The sequence below is a fragment of the Herpailurus yagouaroundi genome, unplaced genomic scaffold, assembly GCF_014898765.1.
Source record: "Herpailurus yagouaroundi ecotype Mexico unplaced genomic scaffold, PumYag 162, whole genome shotgun sequence".
NCBI classification, from domain to species: Eukaryota; Metazoa; Chordata; class Mammalia; order Carnivora; family Felidae; genus Herpailurus; species Herpailurus yagouaroundi.
In genome coordinates this window covers 11,721,568-11,745,650 of record NW_024412403.1, presented here as the reverse complement: position 1 = coordinate 11,745,650, position 24,083 = coordinate 11,721,568, and the positions used below count along the sequence as shown (strand labels likewise).

General features: G+C 39.6%; 2 protein-coding genes and 1 pseudogene across 8 annotated transcripts in view; 1 reads left to right on the top strand and 2 right to left on the bottom strand.

The window, feature by feature from the left end:
- CRYZL1 (crystallin zeta like 1) overlaps positions 1–22,990 on the bottom strand; it is a 35,988-nt gene extending 12,998 nt beyond the window's left edge. For both annotated transcript variants that reach the window (XM_040484011.1, XM_040484012.1), the window contains exons 1-7: positions 22,868–22,990; positions 21,214–21,298; positions 12,793–12,864; positions 11,086–11,163; positions 8,420–8,492; positions 4,418–4,462; positions 2,390–2,458 (exon numbers count right to left, since the gene is read on the bottom strand). In XM_040484011.1, coding sequence (XP_040339945.1) covers positions 2,390–2,458; positions 4,418–4,462; positions 8,420–8,492; positions 11,086–11,163; positions 12,793–12,858 — 331 coding nt within the window. In that variant the 5' untranslated portion in view covers positions 12,859–12,864; positions 21,214–21,298; positions 22,868–22,990. The remainder of the gene's footprint in view (positions 1–2,389; positions 2,459–4,417; positions 4,463–8,419; positions 8,493–11,085; positions 11,164–12,792; positions 12,865–21,213; positions 21,299–22,867) is intronic.
- On the bottom strand, positions 6,824–7,048 carry LOC121036583 (uncharacterized; annotated as a pseudogene).
- A 708-nt stretch (positions 22,991–23,698) lies between the features above and the next one.
- Positions 23,699–24,083, top strand: part of ITSN1 (intersectin 1) — a 221,646-nt gene continuing 221,261 nt past the window's right edge. For 3 of the 6 annotated variants that reach the window (XM_040483995.1, XM_040483994.1, XM_040483992.1), the window contains exon 1: positions 23,699–23,925. The gene's annotated coding sequence lies outside the window, so the exon portion shown is untranslated. The remainder of the gene's footprint in view (positions 23,926–24,083) is intronic. The other 3 variants (XM_040483993.1, XM_040483998.1, XM_040483997.1) reach the window with 3 other exon arrangements.

The following is a 24,083-nucleotide window of genomic DNA, read 5'->3' as shown; positions in this document are numbered from 1 at the left end:
GAGTACCTACACATACACGCTGTGCCATCTAGTGGGCAAGTGAGTACTTACACGTACACGCTGAAAATGTTCAGACAGGCAAGGCATTAAAATAGAGCACCAGATGGTATCACACATGGTACTTTATTCTTTACCAAACTCTTAAAGATACCTATTCTCCCAATTTTCTTGATTATAAAATGCGGTTCAGGGTAATTAATTTGTCTGAGGCCATATAGCTAATAAATGTGAATGCCTGACTCTAAAGTACATCTACTCGCACAGTGCATGCTCAAGATACATGAAGTTTATTTTTGTTTCTGGGCAATGTCTTCCATTATAAGAATTAGGGCTACCTATATTTTCATTAAGAAATCAAACATGTAGTCCTTTAAAAAATGCTAACAGTAATAAAACTATACTTAGATAGCAAAGGGTCTAACATTCCATGGTTACATGTGGTTTAATGTTGAGGTTCTTGCTTTTGTGTTAGGTGATGATCCACAAGTGTTTATTATGTTATAGAAACTGAAAATATAAATAAAAGAGCCATGTAAGGACCATAACAACAGCATACCAAACCCAAGAATTACAATTTCAATTCTATCTTAGGTCTAATAAAATAATGCAGAAAATGTGTACCAAATTTTGAATGAAAAAATTATTCTTTGACATAAATGTCTTAAGAACTGAAAGCACAAAAGAGCTGGAAGAATTGCTCAGCTTCTTAACTTTAATATTCTGTAAAATGATTAATAAGACATTTTGGGGATGCTGTTTGGAACCTAATTCTTTGGTTTGGTGATAGAACAGACTTATTTGAAGGTGATTGGGTGCTGAACTTTCATTTAAAAAAATCACTAAAGAAGTAGTAGAGACTAAAAGAGTTGTGCTACACTGAATATTTCCTCCTGCAAATCTTCAGGGACTGTACTGAAATTATTTCCTCTTTTGTTGGAGCTGCAACAGGGCTTAGAGGGTATCTAGTTTGGTGAATGTGCCCAGTGTCTTGCCCAAAGACAAGCTGTCACAGTAAGTGGCCATTCTGAAAGTTCCTCTTTCAAAGAAACATTTTACTGTATTTTCTGTCTTAAGGAATATCTGGAATTGTATTCTTTATAGATGTTAACGGATTTCTGGACAATAATATTCCTGATTTGTAGGAAAATAAAAGGTCTTTGTGTGGGTTGCTTGTCTTGGTTTAAGCTTTATAGCTAGGAAACTAATGTTCCAATTTGCTTTTCTCCTTCTGGTCCATTTTATAATTCTCCAGTGTTCAGCAACAGGTAAAAGAATGGGCCTTATTTTGTTCGTTTTTTCAATACTTAACTTTCTATACCAATTTAATTTAGGGAACTTAGTCAAAACTCAAGCCTGGGAATCCAAATGAAAGGTTTTAGTTGATTCCACAGTTACAAGGTTCTCAAAAGGATAGCTGAAATAAGGCCCAACAACATTCTGGGATCAAAAATAGTACAGTTACCTGTAAAAAAGCTAGTGATGGTCCTCAATTTTCAAATTGCATAGCATCAAAATAGCTATGGATCAAAGACTTTCATGGCATGGTATCTGAAAGTGAGCTGTATCATTCAAAGGAAGACACATAGTTGGCTCCATTATCTAGGTTTAATACACATATAAATAAGCATAGGCCCCAGATTTCCAGAAAAATTCCTTTTGAAATTAATTAAAAAAATTTTTTTTAATGTTTATTTATTTTTGAGAGAGAGAGAGAGAGAGCGAGCGAGAGCATGAGCAGGGAAAGGGCAGAGAGAGAGGGAGACACAGAATCCAGAGCAGGCTCCAGGCTCCGAGCTGTCAGCACAGAGCCCGACACGGGGCTCGAACCCACAAACTGTGAGATCATGACCTGAGCTGAAGTCGGGTGCTTAACTGACTGAGCCACCCAGGCACCCCTGAAATTAATTTTTTTAAAGTACATTCTACCCCCACCATGGGGCTTGAACTCACAACCCTAAGATAAAGAGTCACATGCTCTACTGACTGAGCCACCCAGGAGCCCTTAGATTTTTGTACATTTTTAAGTTCAATTGATAACCAAGAATAAGAAGTTAAAAAAAAAAAAAATTCTTCACCTGAAACTAACATGACATCGTATGCCAACTATACTTCAATTAAAAAAAGATTCTGATCAGGGATATAATTTCAGAGTCAAGAAAGAAACCACTTTTCAAATCTCTGTCCATGGTAGTGTAAGTGAAACCTAAAGGTCTATATATTGTTTGGTCTGAATATGAATTTTACTGATATTAATATAAGCTAGCAGTGTTCATGTGACCAGCCAACAGTTATTTATTACTCAAGGTAGATGCAAATACAACACAATGTTACTAAACACCAGGCATCAAAGACGTAAGACTTACATGGGCTGCAAAAGACTGGCACGTACCCAAGTAATGCTCATGCACTCTAACAACTTCACAAAGCCCGGGGTCTTCAGAATCTAGTGGCAGAATTCCTGGAAATTAACAGGAGAAACTTAAGGGAAACAATCTCAAAATGAATTCGCTACTAATGAGTTGCTGGTATTAGTCTAAATTTTGTTCAATGGAATTTTGAGGAGGATTCCAGTCATTACTAGTGTGGGGAAGGGAGAGACCTCACAAGTATGGAAGGGAAGTGGATTGTTCATTTTCTGTCATGCATGCTCGTCACCTGTACTATCTTTTACTCCCTCTTCTTTCACCTTGGAGTGATGGTAAAGGCAGTGGCCAATGTACAGAGCCAAGTCAGAGTCTTGGGGGCATCTGGTTCCTCATTAAAATTGTCCCTGGTTTGGGGCGCCTGGGTGGCGCAGTCGGTTGAGCGTCCGACTTCAGCCAGGTCACGATCTCGCGGTCCGTGAGTTCGAGCCCTGCGTCAGGCTCTGGGCTGATGGCTCAGAGCCTGGAGCCTGTTTCCGATTCTGTGTCTCCCTCTCTCTCTGCCCCTCCCCCGTTCATGCTCTGTCTCTCTCTGTCCCAAAAATAAATAAACGTTGAAAAAAAAATTAAAAAAAAAAAAATTGTCCCTGGTGAATAGCTACCTTCCCACAGTTTGGTTCTTTTTTTTTTTTTTCTCAACGTTTATTTATTTTTGGGACAGAGAGAGACAGAGCATGAACGGGGGAGGGGCAGAGAGAGAGGGAGACACAGAATCGGAAACAGGCTCCAGGCTCTGAGCCATCAGCCCAGAGCCTGACGCGGGGCTCAAACTCCCGGACCGCGAGATCGTGACCTGGCTGAAGTCGGACGCTTAACCGACTGCGCCACCCAGGCGCCCCTGGTTTGGTTCTTTGAGACACCCTAGTACGCTTCCAGTAAAATCCCATTTCCTCTACGCTAGTTTGATTTTATTTTTGGTCTCTTATAAAAACAATCTTGAGTAACACACTGTCATTGACTTCTTGGACAAATAAGGATATGAAAGACAGAAATAAATACTCCAAGAAACATAGGAGTCAAAGGCAATACCAGAAAAAGCTGATGAAAACCTCTCTACAAATCTGTTTTCAACAACTTCAAGCAAGCCATAAAGTAAAATATTTTCTCAGTTTAGGTGAATATCTTCCTATGAATATTTTTCCAGAGAGAAAGGGTTAATTTTTGAGACTACTATTAAAGTCATATTTTATATGTTTGTGTGACTGTTAGGATAGAATAGTATAAATATATGTATTTGCAAAATAGTATTCACTCTGGATTTCTAAAATAGCCAATAAACTAAGTGTTTCCAGTAAAATTTTGGTTTTACAAGAGTAGAGAGGGAGCATCTCTGCGAAATGCAAGCTGGATATGGAGAGCAGGGCCTCCATATGGCCTGGCAGACAGCAGTCTTCAAGCAGGTGACCTGTGACTGCATTTCTCAGAGTCTGCAGTCTAGCCACAGACTGGGGTCCTGTCAAGAAAGGACGGTACCGAGGGAGGGGAGGGTGGGTGATGTGTATTGAGGAGGGTACATTTTGGGATGAGCACTGGGTGTTGTATGGAAACCAATTTGACAATAAATTTCATATATTGAAAAAAAAAAAAAAAGAAAGGACGGTACCAACCACAGTAACAACTATGGTCATCTTTCCATCTACAATATTGTTCAATAGTCAAATATTAGAAAGTATTAATGTGAATGGAACTAGAGGGTAAGGAATCTACTCCTGAAATCATTATTGCACTACATGCTAACTAACTTGGATGTACATTAAAAAATTAAATTAAATTAAAAAAAAGAAAGTTTTAAATATTCTGTTATTGAGAGTGAATTCTCAAGTTTCAATTTTCTTCATTGATGGATATCTGCAAGCAAATTCCAAAAAGTCAGGATATATGTATTCTTCCATACAAAGCAGGGGACACAATAAACATTAATAACTGTCTCAGAAAAAGAAGAGATGACAGTAAAATAGATTGGACTTGAAATAGGGCTATAAATTGTAACTTACCAACGACTTCATCATCTGGTTGAAAGAATGATACCTTGTTTCCAACTAAAGAGGGGAGAAAATCAACAATTCATATTGTGAGGTTATTAAATACCACTCAATTACTTAGCTATTGAAACAAATCCATGGGTTTATATTAAAAAAAAATCACTGACTCTGAGGAAAGGCCAAGAACTTCTAGGGCATTTTATGGTCTATAAATACTGTAGAACAGAGTACTTCAAATCTGGATTCTCCACATAATTCTCCATAAAATCTGGGTCATGTGGCTGTTGACACCACAGAGAAGGATGTCTCTCTCTTTAGCTAAGGATGAAGGAAAATAATTGACTCCACAACTCTTATGAGGATTATACTGCTTTCCACCCCTCCTGTGGCTGGCCCAATCTTCTATCACTATTTTAGTTGCAGAACCTCAGACACACAATGGCAGATTCTGGTAAGAGTCATGCATAAAATTACTTTGATTTGGAATTACAATAAAAATAAATTCACACTGGTGCCAAGAGATTTCTTGGAACTACACAGAAATGATAGTTACACTTTCTCTGCACATGTAGAGAAAAAGCCTCTACAGTTAATTCTTCTTTTTGTTGTTGTTTTTAAAGGACAACAATCTTGGCCTCCTCTTTTATTATTATTTTTTTAATTTATTAATTTGAGAGGGGCAGGGAGACAGAGCACATGTGTGAGCTCACGAATGGAGGAGGGGCAGAGAAGGAGGCAGAGAGGGGAATCCCAAGCAGGCTCTGCACTGTCAGCACACAGCTCAATGTGGGGCTCGAACCCACAAACTGTGAGATCATGACCTGAGCTGAAACCAAGAGTTGGACACTTAACTGAATGAGCCACCCAGGCGCCTCTCAGTCAATTCTTTAGAATATTTTTGTTCAAATAGTTACAAGAAGAAAGGAGAGGAAACCCCAAACGTCATTGAATGCCTACTTGTAGTAGGCATTCAGCCCATGAGGTAGGCATTATTAGTCCTCGTTACCAGACACCGAAACTGAGGTAGTTCAAGGAAGGAAGATGGAAGCTGGAAATCTGGAAGTGGCCTCTGTGGCTGGACAGCAGCAAGACAGTTCCAGAAATCATCTGTTGGTGCTCCACGAGATACCCTAAGTTGATATTCCTACTTTTAAGTTCTCTTTTCACAGTCTGCTCTTTCTTTGGATCCCTCCTGCACCAACATCCCTCAGTATCTGCGGCTTCTGATGCACTGTACTTTCCTTTCCCTTCCCTTTCCTTTCCCTTTCCCTTCTGCTGCTGTGCAGTCTTCCTGGGATCACTCTGATCTTTTTCAATTGGCTTCCTTCACACTCCTTTCGGTTGTCCCCCAAAGAGTGGCTATGGCTCTTCTCCATTTCTACTCTCTCCCTGAGTGAGCTCAACAATTCTGATTTCAAATACAACTGATATGTGGACAACTGTCAAACATATACAAACCTAGCACAGAACTCTTTGCTTTTAATTTTTTTTTTAAGTTTATTTATTGAGAGAGAGAGAGAGCGCGCACAAACCAGGGAGGGGCAGAGAAAGGGAGAGACAGAATGCTAAGCAGGCTCCACGCCATCAGTGCAGAGCCCAATGTGGGGTTCGAACTCATGAACCATGAGATCGTGACCTGAGCAGAGATCAAGAGTCAGATGCTTACTGACTGTGCCACCCAGGCGCCCTTCCTATCTTTGAGTTTAAACTCATATATTGCTTACTAGACCTTTCCAGTCAGATGTCATTTATGTACCTTGAACTCAACAAGCATACATCTAAACTTACCATCTTCCTCCAAATCAGATCCTATTCTCTTCTCAATTAGTGGCACCAATTCATACCTTAACCAGAATTGGGTAAATCACTCCTGGCTCTTAAACCTGTTTTTATTTCCCTGTTGCAGTTAATTATTCAGTCCTGCTGACTTCATTTCCTCAGTATTTCGTGAACACATACCTCTGCCACCACTGTCTAGTCTAGTTTATGGACTTTGTCATCTGGTGCCTGTTAGTCTATGCCTCAACCAGTCCTCTTGCCTACAGCCTCAAAAGTACCCTTCATGTGACCACAACAATAATCTCCCTAAAACCCAATCTGACATATGAAGCTCATTATGGCTCTAGCCCTTGTCTACCTTCCTGCTTCATATTTTGGGGGGAAGGAATCAGTGTTCATATCATTAAAATATTTTGTTATCTTTAATTCTGCTGTTTTTATTATATGTGCTGCCAAAGCGAGCACATAATTCTGCTGTTTTTAAAGGAGATTTTTTTTTTTTAATTTTTTTTTTTCAACGTTTATTTATTTTTTTGGGACAGAGAGAGACAGAGCATGAACGGGCGAGGGGCAGAGAGAGAGGGAGACACAGAATCGGAAACAGGCTCCAGGCTCTGAGCCATCAGCCCAGAGCCCGATGTGGGGCTCGAACTCACAGACCGTGAGATCGTGACCTGGTTGAAGTCGGACGCTTAACCAACTGCACCACCCAGGCGCCCCTAAAGGAGAATTTTAACACAATGTTTCTCTGCTGCCAAGTATGTTGCCTCCGACTCCTGCCCAGAACTTTGCTTTTGCTCTAGCAATACCAAACTCTACAGAGTCTTACTACACTTGATCTTAGCCAAAAGGCCGAGAAGCGATTCTACAGAGTCTTACAATGCATCACATGATTTCCTGCTTCTGTCTTCGTTCATGATATCCTCTGCATTGAGTATGATTCTCCTCCTTACTGTCTGCTTAACTTACCCAAGAAGCCTTCCCTGTTTCTTCTGGCAGGGTTGGGTATCTCTCTTCTGAGCGCTCATAATAATCTGCTCATATGTATGTATCTGTCTTTCCCCTAGATAGTAAATTCTTTGACAGCAGGGGACTTTGTCTTATTTAATATCCCAAGCGCTTAGCAAATGCTTACTAAATGTCAGATGAATAAATGAATGAATTAAATGATTCATCATGTTCTAGCTGTTAAAATTTTTACTTTTACTTTCCTACATTCTGAGCAGAAGAAAGAAGAAATTGTATTTTAGCTATATCTGAAGAAAACGTTGAGGAAGAGTCAAATATATTATAGGTTAAAATCACAGGTAAAACTCAAATAGTCGAACCCACATTATATACTCATTCATTCATTCACATATGCAGAAGGAGCAAACATATTGACTAATCATGAACTACCAATTAGCAATGAATATGAAACATAGATCTATTTAGAAACAAATTATCTCAGGGCATCTGGGTGGCGCAGTTGGTTAAGTATCTAACTCTTGATTCGGCTCAGGTCATGATCTCACGGCTTGTGGGATCAAGTCCTGTGTCAGGCTCTGTGCTGACCGTGTGGAGCCAGCTTGGGATTCTCTCTCTCCCTCTCTCTCTCTGCTTCTCTCCTGCCTGCACGTGTATACATGTGCATGTGTACTCTCCCTTTCTCTCAAAATAAATAAACATTAAAAACAACGATCTCAAATACTTAGGCTTACTGTCTTGCATGTTAAGACCACTATTTACTCATTATTTATTAAATAAAACTTAGAAACAATTTTTTTTTTTTTTTAATTTAAGGCAACCATAAAATCTTACTGGTTATTTCTCCCAAGAACCCATTTTTGCATGAGCAACCTGCTTAACTTTTAAATGCTCAATTTTAGGCAAACATAACAAATTGAATGTGAATACAGTTTCTATTATAAATTTGGCCCAAAGCCCACTTACACAGGCAATTTATGGTTTGTAAATATCATAAAAAGAACAATGTTGATCATTCTATTTCATATGATTACTCATGGATTTAAACACATAATCCCTAAATATTTACTAAACTCTAATAAGCTCTTCAATTATAAAACACCAATTAAGTTCCATTTTTCTTTTTAATTAAAAAAGGGAAACATTTCTGTATAATTAAATTTCGCATTTGAGGAAGTATATGTAATTTTCTGTACTGGTAAACCAATTAGCTACCATTTAATTCTTTCATCTTAGAAAATAAATAGATATTTATATCTATAAACTTACCATCTAACACAATTCCAGCAATTTCTCTCCCAACAGGAAAGAACTCTTTCTCCATCTTCATTTCTGCTAGAAGCTAAATCATGACAAAGACTGTTTACTGTTAAGAATAAATCCTGGCCTTTTCTCATATATGAGGAACGCAAGAGCAAAAATCAAACCACAGAAAAAACAAATAGGATTTAATTTTTGGAGTTAAGACAAAACAAGTAACTTCACAGAATAAGTTTCTCTCTACAGTAGGAAAACAAAGAGTTTGCTGAGAAATTAGTTGATATGGAGAATTTAGGTATGTGTGTTATTCAAATCACCATTAACACTCTTTGTTTAGCATTTTTATGTTGCCAACAAAATTTATGGCCCAAACTCTTCTTGGTTGACTAAATACTTTTTATCAGTCACTTCATTCTGGTGGGGCGAAGGGAATTTGGAGAGGGCCTTTTTGAATAGAGGGGATGTAGGCAATGAGAACAGAAGGTTCTCTGTTCCCACGTCCTTAGAAATCATATGAGCTTCTCACAAGTCCTAGGTAAGGGGCAGATGGGAAAAGTGATGGATATACAGAAGGGCAACTGCCATATAATTTCAGATTTGAGTTTCTTTTTTTAAAGGATAAATTCTTTTTTACTTTATTTATTTATTTTAATATTTATTTATTTTTGAGAGAGACAGAGACAGAATGTGAGTGGGTTAGGGGCAGAGAGAGAGGGAGACACAGAATCCAAAGCAGGTTCCAGGCTCCAAGCTGTCAGCACAGAGCCCGACGCGGGGCTTGAACTCACGGGCTGTGAGATCATGACCTGAGCCGAAGTCAGATGCTCAACTGACTGAGCCACCCAGGTGCCCCAAGGATAAATTCTTTTTCAAGAGGTTAGTATTTTGTTAGATTCTGAACAAATTAAGTACTTGACTTTTAAAGTGGCAGAGTGTACATAAACCTGTAGTTTAAGTTCCTGCCACTTATAATGTTATAATAATATGAGAGATGCTAGACAGATTTAAAGAGATCATAGGATTTTAGGAACAGCAAGAAAAATACATTGATATAATTCTCTTGCATATTTCTTTGTTTTTATTTTTTTAAAGTAGGCTTCATGCTTTGCGTGGAGCCCATTGCAGCACTTGAACTCATGACCCTGAGATAAAGACCTGAGCTGAGATCAAGAATTGACTGAGCCACCTAGGCACCCTTCTTTTATTTAAAAATTTTTTAGATTTCTGGTATATACCTAATTGCCAGAAAAGTCTTTTGTTCAGTGTGCAACTTTATGCTTTTCCTAAGATTTTCCTATGACATTCTCCTGGAAATACTGGATATTCTACAGTATTTCTTTTGTGTGGACATGTCATTTCATGTGGCCATGTTACATCTTCATTATGGACGTAACAACTACCTCCTGTGTCCTTTACTCGCCACAAGTATTTTCTTGCATTACCACAGTTTCCATAACCATTCCATAAAGGTTAATAGTTGGACAATATTTCATTAAACTGATTTTACTCTAATGGACCATTTCTTTCTGCTAGATAATTTTCCCAGACTGGGATTTCAATGAATTTTTCATAGTTTTAAAAAGAACACCTTGTGGGGTTGGGTGGCTCAGTTAGTTAAGAGTCCAACTCTTGATCTTGGCTCAGGTCATGATCTCACAGTTTGAGGGTTTGAGCCCTGTGTCAGGCTGTGCTGACAGTACAGAGCCTGCTTGGGACTCTCTCTCTCTGCTCCTTCCCTACCTGCACTCTCTCTCTCTCGCTCTCAAAATAAATATATAAACTTAAAAAAAAATAAAAAGCACACCTTGGAAGGAGTACCAGCACTTCTGGTGAAAGGATTTCAAGGCATCTTACTAATTCACTTTTCAAGTCATGCTCATGTTGCCCAATGGAAACCTATGACTTTGCTCTGTAATTTTCCTAAATGTGACTTAATCGCAGAAAACTTTTAGATTTCTAGAGATTATGATGGCATTATAATCCAGTTAGTTAAGGGTCCAATAAAACTACAGTATTAATCTTTACAAAACTGAGTAAATGGACCTGCTTTATCATGGCACATTTAACCACACTTTATTTACTATTTGAAGACTTTTCAAGTACTTCGTGTCAATAATGGAAGACTACTGTGGGGTGGTATGAGGGTGGGATACGTACGTATGAGCAAGAGGGAAAGACAAAGAAAAATGACAAGAAGAATGTGAACTCTATTTAAAGACATTAACTAGAAATATCTACAGAATAGTAAATAAATCACCGATGAGATTCCTAGTTTTATTTTTAGTATATTTATAAAAATAATTTCTTCCTTGATTAATAGGCTATAGTAATTATAAATTCTCAGCCTTCCACAGTGTAGTTTATAAAATATTTCATATAATAATATAAAATGTAGGATAATAATATAGTTATTAGATAATAATACAGAATAATATAGTTAGATAATAATATAGTTAGATACTAATATAATATAATAATAATATAATATAATAATAATATAGTTAGATAATAATATAAAAACACACAAATTCACATTATATATCCTCTCTAGCTGTTTTAGTGTTCTAAGGATGTTAATTTCTTGGCACTCAGAAGTCAGTTATCATGATTTATTTGTACACTAAATATACCAGGACACTCTCATTTGACTTTTGGTCAAAATAAAAGCATCGTACCTTTGTATTTATCTGGCTCAGAGCACAAGCTTTAACCTGAAGTTTCACATAGTTATCCTCTGTAATAGGAAGATTTTCCTAGAACCAAATGATAATATTCTTTTGAGAACATGACTTTATGTTGTGAAAACTGCCATACATAATTGAACAAAACTAAACATACCCCACCCCAAATCTTATAGCTAATTTAATTGAAAAAGCCATAAGCAATTATCGAATAATATAGAATGCAAAAAGTAGAAAGGGAATTTGGGGATAAAATGTTTAAAAAGCTGTAGGGTAGTTATTTTGAAAATGAATGGATACCAACATGGGTATATGTGTAGGCAGTAAATTTTTAGGGTAACAAAGTAGAGCAAATACCATACTTTTTTTGAATCTAAATAATCTCAAAGCATCAAATCTTTGCATGTACAGGGATATCCTTATACACATGACATATAGCCTTCACTGATTTTGGAATTTTCTTAATGCTATAAATGAAGTTGTTCAGTGTCACTTGTGTATCTTATTTAACTTACCTTATTTATATCTGTCTTGGACATTTCAGCATGCCACATGGGATTTTGGGGTCAAAGCACAAACTTAAAGGCATTTACTTACCCCCCTATTCCACAGCTAGATATACCTTTAACGGCAAAGAATTGTTCACACTCAGGCACTCAATATCATCCACCTATTATATTATTTATTAAATATATTATCACTTCTGCCAAATAACCATATCCTGGCACCAATAATTAAAATACTTCCCTCAACTCCTGATATTCCCCCAAATTAGATCAAAAGCTGGGTAAGATATCTACTTGTGTAGCCCCTCCTATAACCTATCGAAGAGATCAGTGTTTTATCTGACATGGACATGATACTCTGGGAGTGTCTCTTTGTAAGTTTCAGATTTGATAGTATTTGGTGATATTATGAAGATATTCAATAATATCAATGAATATGTGGATTTTACTAATGACTATATGAACCTGTACATAATTCTTCCCAAGAGCCAATCAAACCTCTGAGAGCTTCATCCTGACTCAATGGCAGAAACCCAGCTGTTTGAGATTTAGACTCCTGACTTAACTTTAATTTTGGAGTTAATGAAAGATAACAGAAAAACTGGATTGTGTTCATGATCTAGAAATTCTTATTACTACCATGAAATAAATATAGCACTTAGTTTTGGGCCCTAAGTTGACAGTGGAGTGATTCTGGCTTGCCACAAACCTTTCAATCACCAACACATTAAAATTCTACTACCTGTTCTTGGTCAAAAATGAGAGACAATTTAAAGTTTAGCGAATTAAATTTGCAAACCCCAGAAATTAGTGTGGAAAACAATGCTTCCCCCCCCCTTTTCATTTTACAACATGAGAGAAATATTTTCTGAAATATGGCTACAATCTGAATACTCACTTTACTGTGGGATTCTGAATATGCTGGGTTAATTCTGCAACATATAAAACTATCAAGATTACTCTGTTTTCCTAATTATACGTTATACCACCACCCTGAGGAACTAAAAACTCCTTTGCAACTCTTTAAAAAAATAAATTTATACCATAATATGGACCATCATTTTCACCTAAGATTAAAGCACTTTGTAAATTTCATTAAAGTAATTTTATCTCACTTAGTTCCACTTAAAATAATAACAGGTCATTTAAAACTGATTCTATTACATATAGGAAATAATCAAACCATTTTTCTTACCCTTTCTTGAAATACAAATGTTATTTCTTCATTTGTAGAACTCTTTTGAAAATATAAGCCTTTCATAGTCCCCTAAAAAAAAAAAACCATATATATTTATACATAAATATGAAATGAAATATCTCCCAGACCAAATGAAAGCAAAAATTGAAAAATAATGCTGGCTGGAGTGCCAGGGTGGCTCAGTTGGTTAAAGCATCCAACTCTTTTCTTTTTTAATTTTCTTTTTCAACGTTTATTTATTTTTGCGACAGAGAGAGACAGAGCGTGAACGGGGGAGGGGCAGAGAGAGAGGGAGACACAGAATCGGAAACAGGCTCCAGGCTCTGAGCCATCAGCCCAGAGCCTGACGCGGGGCTCGAACTCACGGACCGCGAGATCGTGACCTGGCTGAAGTCGGACGCTTAACCGACTGCGCCACCCAGGCGCCCCATAAAGCATCCAACTCTTGATGGCAGCTCAGGTCACAATCTCATGGTTTGTGAGATCAAGCTCTGTGTTGGGCTCTGTGCTGATAGCGCAGCCTGCTGGGGATTCTCTCTCTGCCTCTTTCTTTCTCTCTCCTTCAAAATAAATAAATAAACAAACAAACAAATAAACATTAAAAAAAAAAGAAAAATAATGCTGGCAAAGGATAAATGTTGTTTTCAAACAAACAATTTAGATAATAATTCCTGAAAGTGATTAAAATAAGAGAATATGTAACAATCTCTGGGTACATGTCTTACTAAGAATGTAGTTCAACCTTTCACACAAAGGTGAGGTGCTTGATTTTACTTTGCTATTCAGTAAAAATTATTAGACGCAGTTAAAAAAATTTTTTACAGGGGCACCTGGGTGGCTCAGTCGGTTAAGTGTCCGACTTCGGCTCAGGTCATGATCTCACCGTCCGTGAGTTCCAGCCCCGCGTCAGGCTCTGTGCTGACAGCTCCGAGCCTGGAGCCTGTTTCAGATCCTGTGTCTCCCTCTCTCTCTGACCCTCCCCCATTCATGCTCTGTCTCTCTCTGTCTCAAAAATAAAAACATTAAAAAAAAAATTTAAAAAAAAAAAAAAAAAAAAAAAAAAAATTTTTTACAAGGGCCACAGAGCTCAATTTTAATTACCAAAGGTGGTATTTAAAGGGCTGTCAAAGTCTTAAAAAAAAAGACAATTAAAAAGCAAAAAGTGAAGACACTTATTAAAACCGTATCTCTGATTCTTCTGTATCAGTTTATAAACCACTTAATGGAAGTTTTAAACCTATATTCTGTGAACTTATGGAAGCATCTCTAAGGATTCCACAACTGTTTGATTTTCATAACATAGTTGACTCTCAAATGAGTTAACTGCACAGGTCCACTTACATGTGTATTTTTTTTTTTTTTACAATATAGTCCTGTAAATGTTTTTTCTCTTCTTTATGACTTTAATAACATTTTCTTTTCTGTAGCTTACTTTATTATAAGAATACAGAATATAATATATATATAACATACACAATATGAGTTGATTGTTATCAGTAAGGCTTTCAGTCAACAGTAGGCTATTAGTAGTTAAGTTTCTGGGAGTCAAAACTTACACCTGGATTTTCAGCTGCTCGGAGGGTTGGTTCCCCTAACCCCAGTCTTGTTCAGGGGCCAATTGTAATTGTATGGCAAGACTATTTCTTTATTTTATTTTATTTTACTTTAGAGAGAGAGAGAGTGCTTATGAGCAAGGGAGAGGGACCGAGGGAAGGAGAGAGAGAATCCTAAGCAGGCTCCATGCTCAGGGTGGAGCCTGACACAGGGCTCAATCCGGTGACCCTGGGATTATGATCGGAGCCAAAATCAAGAGTCAGATGCACAACTGACTGAGCCATGCAAGTGCCCCAAGACTATTTCTTAATGTAAATTTTATAGAAGTATAGAATACACACAGCAAAGTTCACAGATCCTAAATGAACAGCTTACTGAATTTTACAAAGTGAATATGGCCATGTCACAGCAAGAAAACATAACATTACTAGAACTCCAGAAGCTCCCTTGTTCCCCTTCTAGTCACCACCTTCCCCTAAGGATACTCAACATCCCAAGTTTCAATAGCACAGATTACTTTTGTCTGTTTTTGACTCTCCAGAAGTGAAATCATACTCCTTCATGTCTGGTTTTTCCCTCAATATTATGTTTGTGAGCATCATCCATGTTGTTTCCTATAGTTGTAGTTCATTCATCATCCTTGTTATACTATATTCTATTGTATGAATAAATTACTATTTCTCCATTCCACTCCAGACAGACATTTGATTGTTTCCAGTTTGGGCCTTTAACAAACTATCCTGTTAAGAACATTCTTGAACATACTTTCTGGTGAAAGTACTATTATTGCATTTAATTTATGGATGAGAAAAAGGAGTCTTCCAGAAGTGAAGGTACATACCTAGGGTGTCATAGCACCAGCTGGGCCAGGGCTGGGCCACACCAGGTACTACCCACTCCAAAGTCATTTCTCTTGACCATTACAGTTAATGGTAGATATGTCACTTAAAACTAGAATCCTATACCCTTTAGCTCAGGACTGACTGATAATTATTAAGTACTTGTTAGAACTGGCTGTAAAATTTGCAGGGCTCATTGCAAAATGAAAGAGCAGAGAACCTTCTCTAGAAATTATTAAAATTTCAAGACAGTGATAGCAGAGAATTAAACCAAGCACAGGTTCCTTCTGACAGTAAAGTCCACTGTAACTGCATAGGTCCCAAACCATGAAGCCAACCCTGTATGTTGAGTCTTAGTGGATCTAATGGATCCATAGAAAGGGTCTTTACTGAGTAGTTTGGCAATGGTTGCTGCTTTTTAGAATGTGATAATCAAATGCTGGAGCTAACAGACATGAATACACATTCAAGACATAGAAACTGTGTATGTAGTGGGGCACCTGTGTATGTAGCTCAGTTGGTTAAGTGACAAGTCCTCATTTCAGCTCAGGTCATGATTTTATGGTTCCTGGGATTCAGCCCTGAGTGAGGCTCTCTGCTGACAACACGGAGCCTGCTTAGAAACTTCTGTCTCCCTCCCAGGCTCGCATGCTCTCTTGCCGCTGCTCGCTCTCTCTCTCTCTCTCAAAATAAATAAATAAACTTCAAAAAAACCACAAAACTATATATGTAGCATGTATCAATAAAGTATAGAAAAAATAGGCTGAGCGAGGTCTGATGTTAATTCAGTTCTAACCCTTTGGTTGCAGGTGTGTGTATGTACAATGTTAAAGAAACCTTTTCTGCCTAGCTTTCAAGGCTGCCTAAAATGCATACTCTCTGTCCCTAATCTACTTTACTCCCCCATTTCTCTAACACACACTCTCTTTCTGAGCTAGTCAGTGACTCCATGCCATCTGGTCACCCTTGTCTCAGGGCTTCCAGGCATTGCTTGTTCTCGGAGACTGTGCTGAACTTTACAGATTCTGCGAACTGAATGAAACTCAAGTCCTACTCCTTCTCTGAAATCACTCCCAGTAACATTTAATCTACCCCATCTGTTCTATGCTTCCAGATTTTGTTACGTACTGACAAACAAAACCTTGCTTTATTTGCTTACTAACTAGTAGGTTTTCCCAGCGATAACTTGGGAGAATCAATATCTATTGTTATTAAATAAAGAAAGAAATCACTGCTTCTACTCAGTTGGGAGCTACTAGTATTTCCCTTTTGAGGAGCGGAACAATTACGTAACAACACTTTGATTTCAAAGCATCTCCTGTTGTAATTTTGGAAGCCACTGATTCCCCTGCCCATAGTAACTTTTTTGTTTTTAAGTTTATTTACTGTTTTTAGTAACCTCTACACCTAAAGTGGGGCTTGAACTCATAACCTGGAGATCAAGAGTCACATGCTCCTCCAGCTGAGCCAGCCAGCGCCCCTGCCCACTGCATCTTAAAGCAGGACATGTTTCCCAGATCAAGTCACATGGACCTCACACTGCATGCACCCCAATTTCAAAGACCCTGGGAGATAACTACTTGCTTGTATTCCTAGTTTCCCCTAAAGCAATGCCAATATTTTTAATCAGATCATCCTAATTGGTTCTTCCAGACTTAGTTGGTCCAATAAAAAACCACGTGGGAACAAAAAGACCCTCAAAGTTACAAAGTGAAGGAAAAAAAGTGTTTTTAGAAAACTGGTCAGAAGAAAATTGAGGAAATGCTATTTATTTGTTTTGCAGACCACAAGAAGGAATACTGAGTTCTTCAACTAAAGAAAATGGTATAATGGGTGGTATAGTTTCTTAGGCACTGGTCTAGACTAAATGCAACACTTAGTCCACTATTAAATGTTTACTGAATGTAAAGATATGTGCACACAGAAAATAAAATCGATATTTTATAAAATAAAAATATAAAATAAAGACTATAATACTTATCATGTCATTTCTAAGAATGAGTGTCATATAACTTCAAAATATGTTCTACAGTAAACTTTGTGAAAAAGTGCTACAGAAAACTCTTAAATGAAAGTAAATCTGTTTAAAAACATAGGCTGATATGCCCTATAAGCATAAAGATTTTATATTTTTCCAGGTATGTCAGATTTTATTTTATTTTTATAAGCTTATTTATTTATTTTGAAAGAGCACGAGTGGGGGGAAGGACAGAGAGAGAGAGAGAGAGAGAGAGAGAGAGAGAGAGAGAAAGAGAATCCGAAGCAGGCTCTGCACTGTCAGCATAGAGCTCGCAGCAGGGCTCAAACCCATGAGCTGTGAGATCATGACTCAAGTGGAAACCAGGACGTTTAACCAATTGGACCTAGGTGCCCCAAGGTATGTCAAATTTTAAACATATTTGGCATAAGTCCACAAACTGAGAATTATGTTTTTAATACTTTAAATTTTTATAATGGTCACGTAATACCTATTAAAAAATCTGGAGAAACAAAAATTAAGTCAGAGATCAAGATTAAGTCTTGATCTCAAGACTGTGAGTTTGAGTCCCACGCTGGGTGTAGAGATTACTTAAAAATAAAATCTTGAAAAAAGATACCTATTTTAAATAATTTTTGGTGCAAAGAAGAAACACTTGAATATAACACTTCAAAAAAAGCAATTAAGAAATACTGATCTTGGGGCGCCTGGGTGGTGCAGTTGGTTAAGCGTCCGACCTCAGCTCAGGTCATGATCTCATGGTTTCTGAGTTCGAGCTCAGAGCCTGGAGCCTGCTTCAGATTTTGTCTCCCCCCTCACCCCCCCCCCCCCCACCCCTCACTCACTCATGTGCTCTCTCTCTCTGTCATAAATAAATAAACATTAAAACAAATTAAAAGAAAAATACTGATCTTTAAAGGGATTTCTAGAAAATCAATGGGAAGAAATTTCAAATGATTTCATCTTAGTTATAACAGCAACATGAACTCCATTTGCTCTTCTGCAACACTAAACCCTCAAGGAGCTCATCTTTAATAACTGTAAATAACTGTAAATAAAACCTCTACACTTTCAAACCCAGTGTTCTGAGAGTTTCAGATCTACTTCAAATTCAACAGGCATAAAACCGAAGTCAGCTTTCCCCAAAACAAGATTTTGTGGTACCAATCTTAAGTCATCAAGGATATTTTGGACTCTATCATAATTCCTTCCTCTGTATTAAGTTATTGACCATAAGGTTTCCTTTTCCTTTATGACGTCCCGGCTCACCTGTTTACTTTTGGTTTTGTTGGGTGTTACCACAAGGGATGTGCTAACATCTCAATGCCTTGGGCCACTGCCTAGTGGCTTCATTTCTTCCCTCATCCAATCCATCTGTTACTCTATGGAAAATGTAATTCCTGAAAGTCCTAACTCATATGTGCTCAAATTTCTATTAGTCTCTAACACCAACTTTGCAACATTGCAGCCACTTGGGGTCAGGATTCAGTTATAATATTTCTAACCCACCTGCTTTTTAAGAATATCAAGGATATACTGACTGTCAAGCAGCTAAACTACAGAAAAAACGTGAAGTCTACTCTAAAATATGGCCCCATATATTTATCATCATGCCAGCACTGGTACACAGCATTATCATACTAGCTGGCTCGATTGTAATGGGTAACTCTTTCGTTATATTGAAGAGGTGACTTAATATTAAGTTTTAACAGGGGTGCCTGGGTGGCTCAATCGGTTAAGTGTCCAACTTCAGCTCAGGTCTTGATCTCACAGTTTTTGAGTTCGAGCCGTGCACTGGGTTGTCTGCTGTCAGCACAGAGCCTGCTTCAGATCCCCTGTCCCCCTCGCTCTCTGCCCCTCCCTCGCTCACGCTTTCTCTCTCTCTCTCAAAAATAAACATTAAAAAAAAAAAAGAGTGACTCCAGAAAAATGCCTTCTTAAAAAAAAAATGTTTTAACAATGTTCTTACTCTTCTGTGGGAATTTGCATACATATCCACATATCAGATAAAGAAATATGTCAGACCACATGCCCAAATATTTGGTTAATAAATATGGTTAGCATCATCAGGGGTGCCTGAATGGTTCAGTCGGTTAAACACCCAACTTTGGGTCAGGTCATGATCTCACAGTTCTTGGGTTCAAGCTCTGCATCAGGCTCTGTGCTGACAGCTCGGAGCCTGGAACCATGCTTTGGATTCTGTGTCCTCTGTGTTCTCTCTCTGCCCTCACCCACTTATACTCTGTCTCTGTCTCTCTCTCAAAAATAAACATTAAAAAATATATATGGTCAGCATAATCAAAGTAACTAGTTGGAGGTTTTGTTCAAATGTCATTACTTTTCAGGTTGTGCAGAATGGTAGTCCTAACTAGATAAAACCAGCTCTGGTTTTTAAAGAAGGAGGTAAACGGGTGGTTGTAATAATTAGAGGACTTCTCTGCATTTGGACAACAGGCTCTGGGAATCTGTATAACCTAAGGACACTGCAGAAACAATTAGCACACAGGTGTTTTGCTGCACACAACTGCACTAGCTGCATACAACTGACCAGAGGGGAACACAAGGGGCTGTCATAGGACTCCCACCTGGCTAAACCCTGAAAAGTTTTTCAAGTTAATAACATGTGTTATAAGAACTTTCTACTTTCACATTTTAGATATCTAATTTAAAACAGGAAAATTCATGAAGTTGCATGGTTCCTATCACTGGAAGGATTTATACAGAGGCTGGATACACATTTACAGGGGCTTCACAAACAAGATTCAAGCATCAGTTGAAGAGAATGGGGGATATGATGACCATATTAAAGCGACAGCCTCTTCTGATTGTGGCAATGGTGTGATGCGATAAATGACCTTTTCCCCTTTATGCTAGCTCAACCATGTGACACTGGGACAATGCAGGTGGTGGGTACTGAGGGAGATAAGCGATTGATGGATGGATCCTTTCTAAACCTCTACCACACTCTCCCTTCTCCAATTGATTTAAACAATCTTCCTTTTAACTAACATTATTGCTGTTTGTAAATGCTTCTTTAATTTTCCAATCCACCATAGGATCTTTAAGAAACCATTTCTTGCTTCAGAAGCAAAATAACTGTAATTTTGACTAAATATGTACTAATAAATCCAACATAAAGAGAAAATAATTCACAAGATGTGTATTTCTTACAACATATAAAAATACAAATAAATATTTAGCAAAAGATCATATTTTAGTATGTGTATTTTCGCTTTTCTAATCATAAATCTCCTTAGTTCAGCGTAGTACTGTTTGGTGGGCCTAGAAAAATCATAATGTTGTCTTTGAAATATTCAATGTGAAGGTCACAGGAGCAAGAATACATTCATTTTTAAGAATGATAAAAACAACAAGAAGACTTAACCACAAACAAAACCAACAAACACGGTGATTCCACAGTGAAACATTCGAAGAATTTCCAAGCTTTCCCACCCTCTTTCTTCAGAGAGGCACACAAATGAATCAAGAGCCATTACTGCCCGGATATACTATTGGGGGAAGTTATATCTTTCATTACTATTTATAATATAGGAGACGGCCCAGTCGGTAGAGCATGCAACTCTTGATCTTGGGGTCCTAAGTTCAAGCCCCGTGTTGAGCTAGAGCTTACGTAAAAAAAAAAAATGGAGAGGGGCGCCTGGGTGGCGCAATCGGTTAAGCGTCCGACTTCAGCCAGGTCACGATCTCGCGGTCTGTGAGTTGGAGCCCCGCGTCAGGCCCTGGGCTGATGGCTCAGAGACTGGAGCCTGTTTCCGATTCTGTGTCTCCCTCTCTCTCTGCCCCTCCCCCGTTCATGCTCTGTCTCTCTCTGTCCCAAAAATAAATAAACGTTGAAAAAAAAAATTAAAAAAAAAAAAAAAAGGAGAGTCGTAAAACTACCAAAATATATCACTGCAACTGACGGACAAATTGAACTTGTATGAGGGAACCCTCTCTGTTTGAAATCTGAACACTTCATCTGCCATAAAGTGGAAAATAAAAATTATATACTGCAAGGGCCGACAGGATTTATAAGTCAAAACTGACCTGAATTTGAATCCTGGTTCTCCTACCGACTAGCTGTATGACTTCAGGCTAATATTTTAACCTTCTGGGCCTTAGATTCCGTTACCTACAAAATAGAGATAATAGTAATTACCTCCAAGGGTTGCTGTAAGGATTAAATACACACAAAGAACTCAATACAACACCTGGCACAAAATAACCCTGCAAAAAGTGTTGGCTATTTTTACTATTTCTGCATATTGGGCAGAGCAGCTCTAAAGTTGTTCTGAGGCCCATCTCACAGAGCAGCAGAGGGTTTGGGCACATGCAACCCTTTGATCTTTAACAGATTTTTAAAAAAATTCTTTTTTTAATGTTTACTTTTGAGAGAGAGAGAGAGAGAGAGAGCGCGTGCATGAGCAGAAGAGGGGCAGAGAGAAAGAGAGGGAGACACAGACTCCAAAGCAGGCTCCAGGCTCTGAGCTGTCAGCACAGAGCCGGACCCAGGGCTGGGACCCAGGGCTTGAACTCATGAACCGTGAGATCATGGCCCATGGCCTGAGCCGAAGTTGGACGCTTAACCGACTGAGCCATCTAGGCGCCCCATGACACTTTCTAATTTCTGCAGTGGGCAACCAACCATACGCCATCTAGACTTGCGCTCTCCAGTAACAGCAGTCACTAGTCACAGGTGGCTAAGGAAAATCTGAACTATACCTAGTCAGAACTAAGATGCCTTGTCAGTGTAAAATACACATTGGATTTCAAAGACCATATTAAAAAAAAAAAAAAAAAGAATTGGGGCACCTGGCTGGCTCAGTCAGTAGAGCATGGGACTCTGGGCGGTTGTGAGTTCAAGCCCGCATTCGGGGTAGAGCATACTTTAAATAAAATAATTTATAATATTTCACGTTTAAAGTATTTGATTAGGTGTTGAAATGATAAATTTTGGACTTAAATGAAACATATTGTTAAAATTAATCACACGCGCTTCTGTTCATGTTTTTTAATGTGGCTACCAAAAGAGTCAAAATTAAGTGCCTCGCATTATATTTGTTATCAGGCCGAGCTGATGCATAGCCTCGCTACTCGCGACGTGGACTAGCAGCACCTGGGGGAGCTTGTTAGAAATGCAGACTCCCAGGCCCTGCCCAGACCTATAGAGTCAGCATCTGCGCGTCAACATGGTACTGAGGTGATTCTTACACGTCGCTCCAGAGTTTTTCGCTGTTTGTCTTAAGAGGGCATATCTGGCCGTATAATCACATGAATGCGAATATCCTTGCTTTAGGTAATTGCTCATCGAAAAAGGAAAGTGAAGGAGGAAAAAGTGGTGGCAGAGAAACTGTATGGGCGAAAGGAAAATTCAAATTATAGGAACAAAAAGAAAGCAGAGGGCAAAAATTCAATCTGGGGGATTCAGTGGAAGGGAACTGCCACACTTTTGCTTCCATAAAGGTAGAGGGAGATGCAAACTGAGATAAAACCTACAATCAAAACCTGTAAAGACCAGGAAATCGCGTCAAGTCTTTCCCGCCCCTCAGCCGCCTCAGCTAAGCTAGGCCTGGGCCCGAGGGGGTCTAGGGTTGGGGTGCAACGCGAACCACCATTCAGCCCAGGGTTGCACAGTTCCGCAAGGCGTCCAAGGCCCAAAGCCCCGCTTCTCAAGACACAGAAACCGGATCCGGGGGCTCACCTGCCTCCGAGCCGCCCCAACCGCCTGCAACTTCGCCACCGCCACCGCCACCGCCCGCCACCTTGGAGTCCTTTTGCAGAAAGCCCGCCCCTGCTGGCCCAGGCGCTGCTCCCATTGGGCAGGTCGCTCGTCAGTCGTGAACCGTAGGCTGTGGAGAACGCTATAGCAACCGAACTCGGAACTACACCTCCCAGAATGCTCTGCCTGAAGGAGAAGCGTCACACCAGGGGCGAAATACATGGACGAAATTGTAGTCTCCCGGATAGGTTCCGTTTTATGCAAATTTATGTTAAAGACCACACCCTTCCTCATTCCAACCATTTGCCCTACCACCTTCCTTGGAGTGTGGCCCGCCTCTTTTTCGCCTCCTTGTTCTCTCCTTTAAAATCTTTTGTAACTAATTTAGTTGACTGCATCCTAACTATTGCCTCGCACGACAACGGACAGATGCAAGAAAACCTTGGAACAAAACCTCCATAACTCCGGTCAGGGAAATCCCAGACCAGAAGCCTCTGGTTACACCTTCTGGGAAGAGGGCAGGGAGAAGAGGGAGTCCTATTCCCCGCCTCCTTTGCGCTTGATGATTGGTTTATTTGGCTGTCATTCCGTCTTCTTCCATTTTTTTTTTTTTTTTTACCGCCCGCCGTTCCCGTTCTCGCGGTGGGCGGGGGTAGCGGTAGGGGGCGGTAAGGAGGTGCGGACCCCTTCTTCCGATTGGCCGACTGTTCGTTCCCACCCATCTGTGGGCGGAGATGGAGGGGTCGAAGGGGGCGGGAGAGGCAACGGAGGGAGATGAGGAGATACGTGGGAGCGAGGGAGCAAGGGAGGGAGAGAAGGAGGTAGAGAAGAGCGGAGGAGAGGGGAGGGAGCGCAGCTTGGTTGCTCCGTAGTACGGCGGCTCGCGAGGGAGAATCCCTAGCGGGCTCCGGGACGCACGGAGAGGCGGGCAGGCGGGCGGGGATGGTGTGTTGGGCTGAGGCTCCTGCGTCCCTCTCCGCCGCAAGGGAGCTGCACTGATTTGTCCCTGGGGCGGCAGCGCGGACCCGCCTGGAGATGAGGTGAGGAGCTGGCTGGACTGGGAGGCAGCGGGGGCGGGGGCGGGGGTCTGCGCAGGGGTCGGCGCGATGGCCGCCCGGGGCGCCCGTCCCTCGGGCCGGCGCGCGTCCCTCGGGCCGCCCTTCAGCCTTTGCCGCGCGCCCGGGAGGCGCGGCACCCG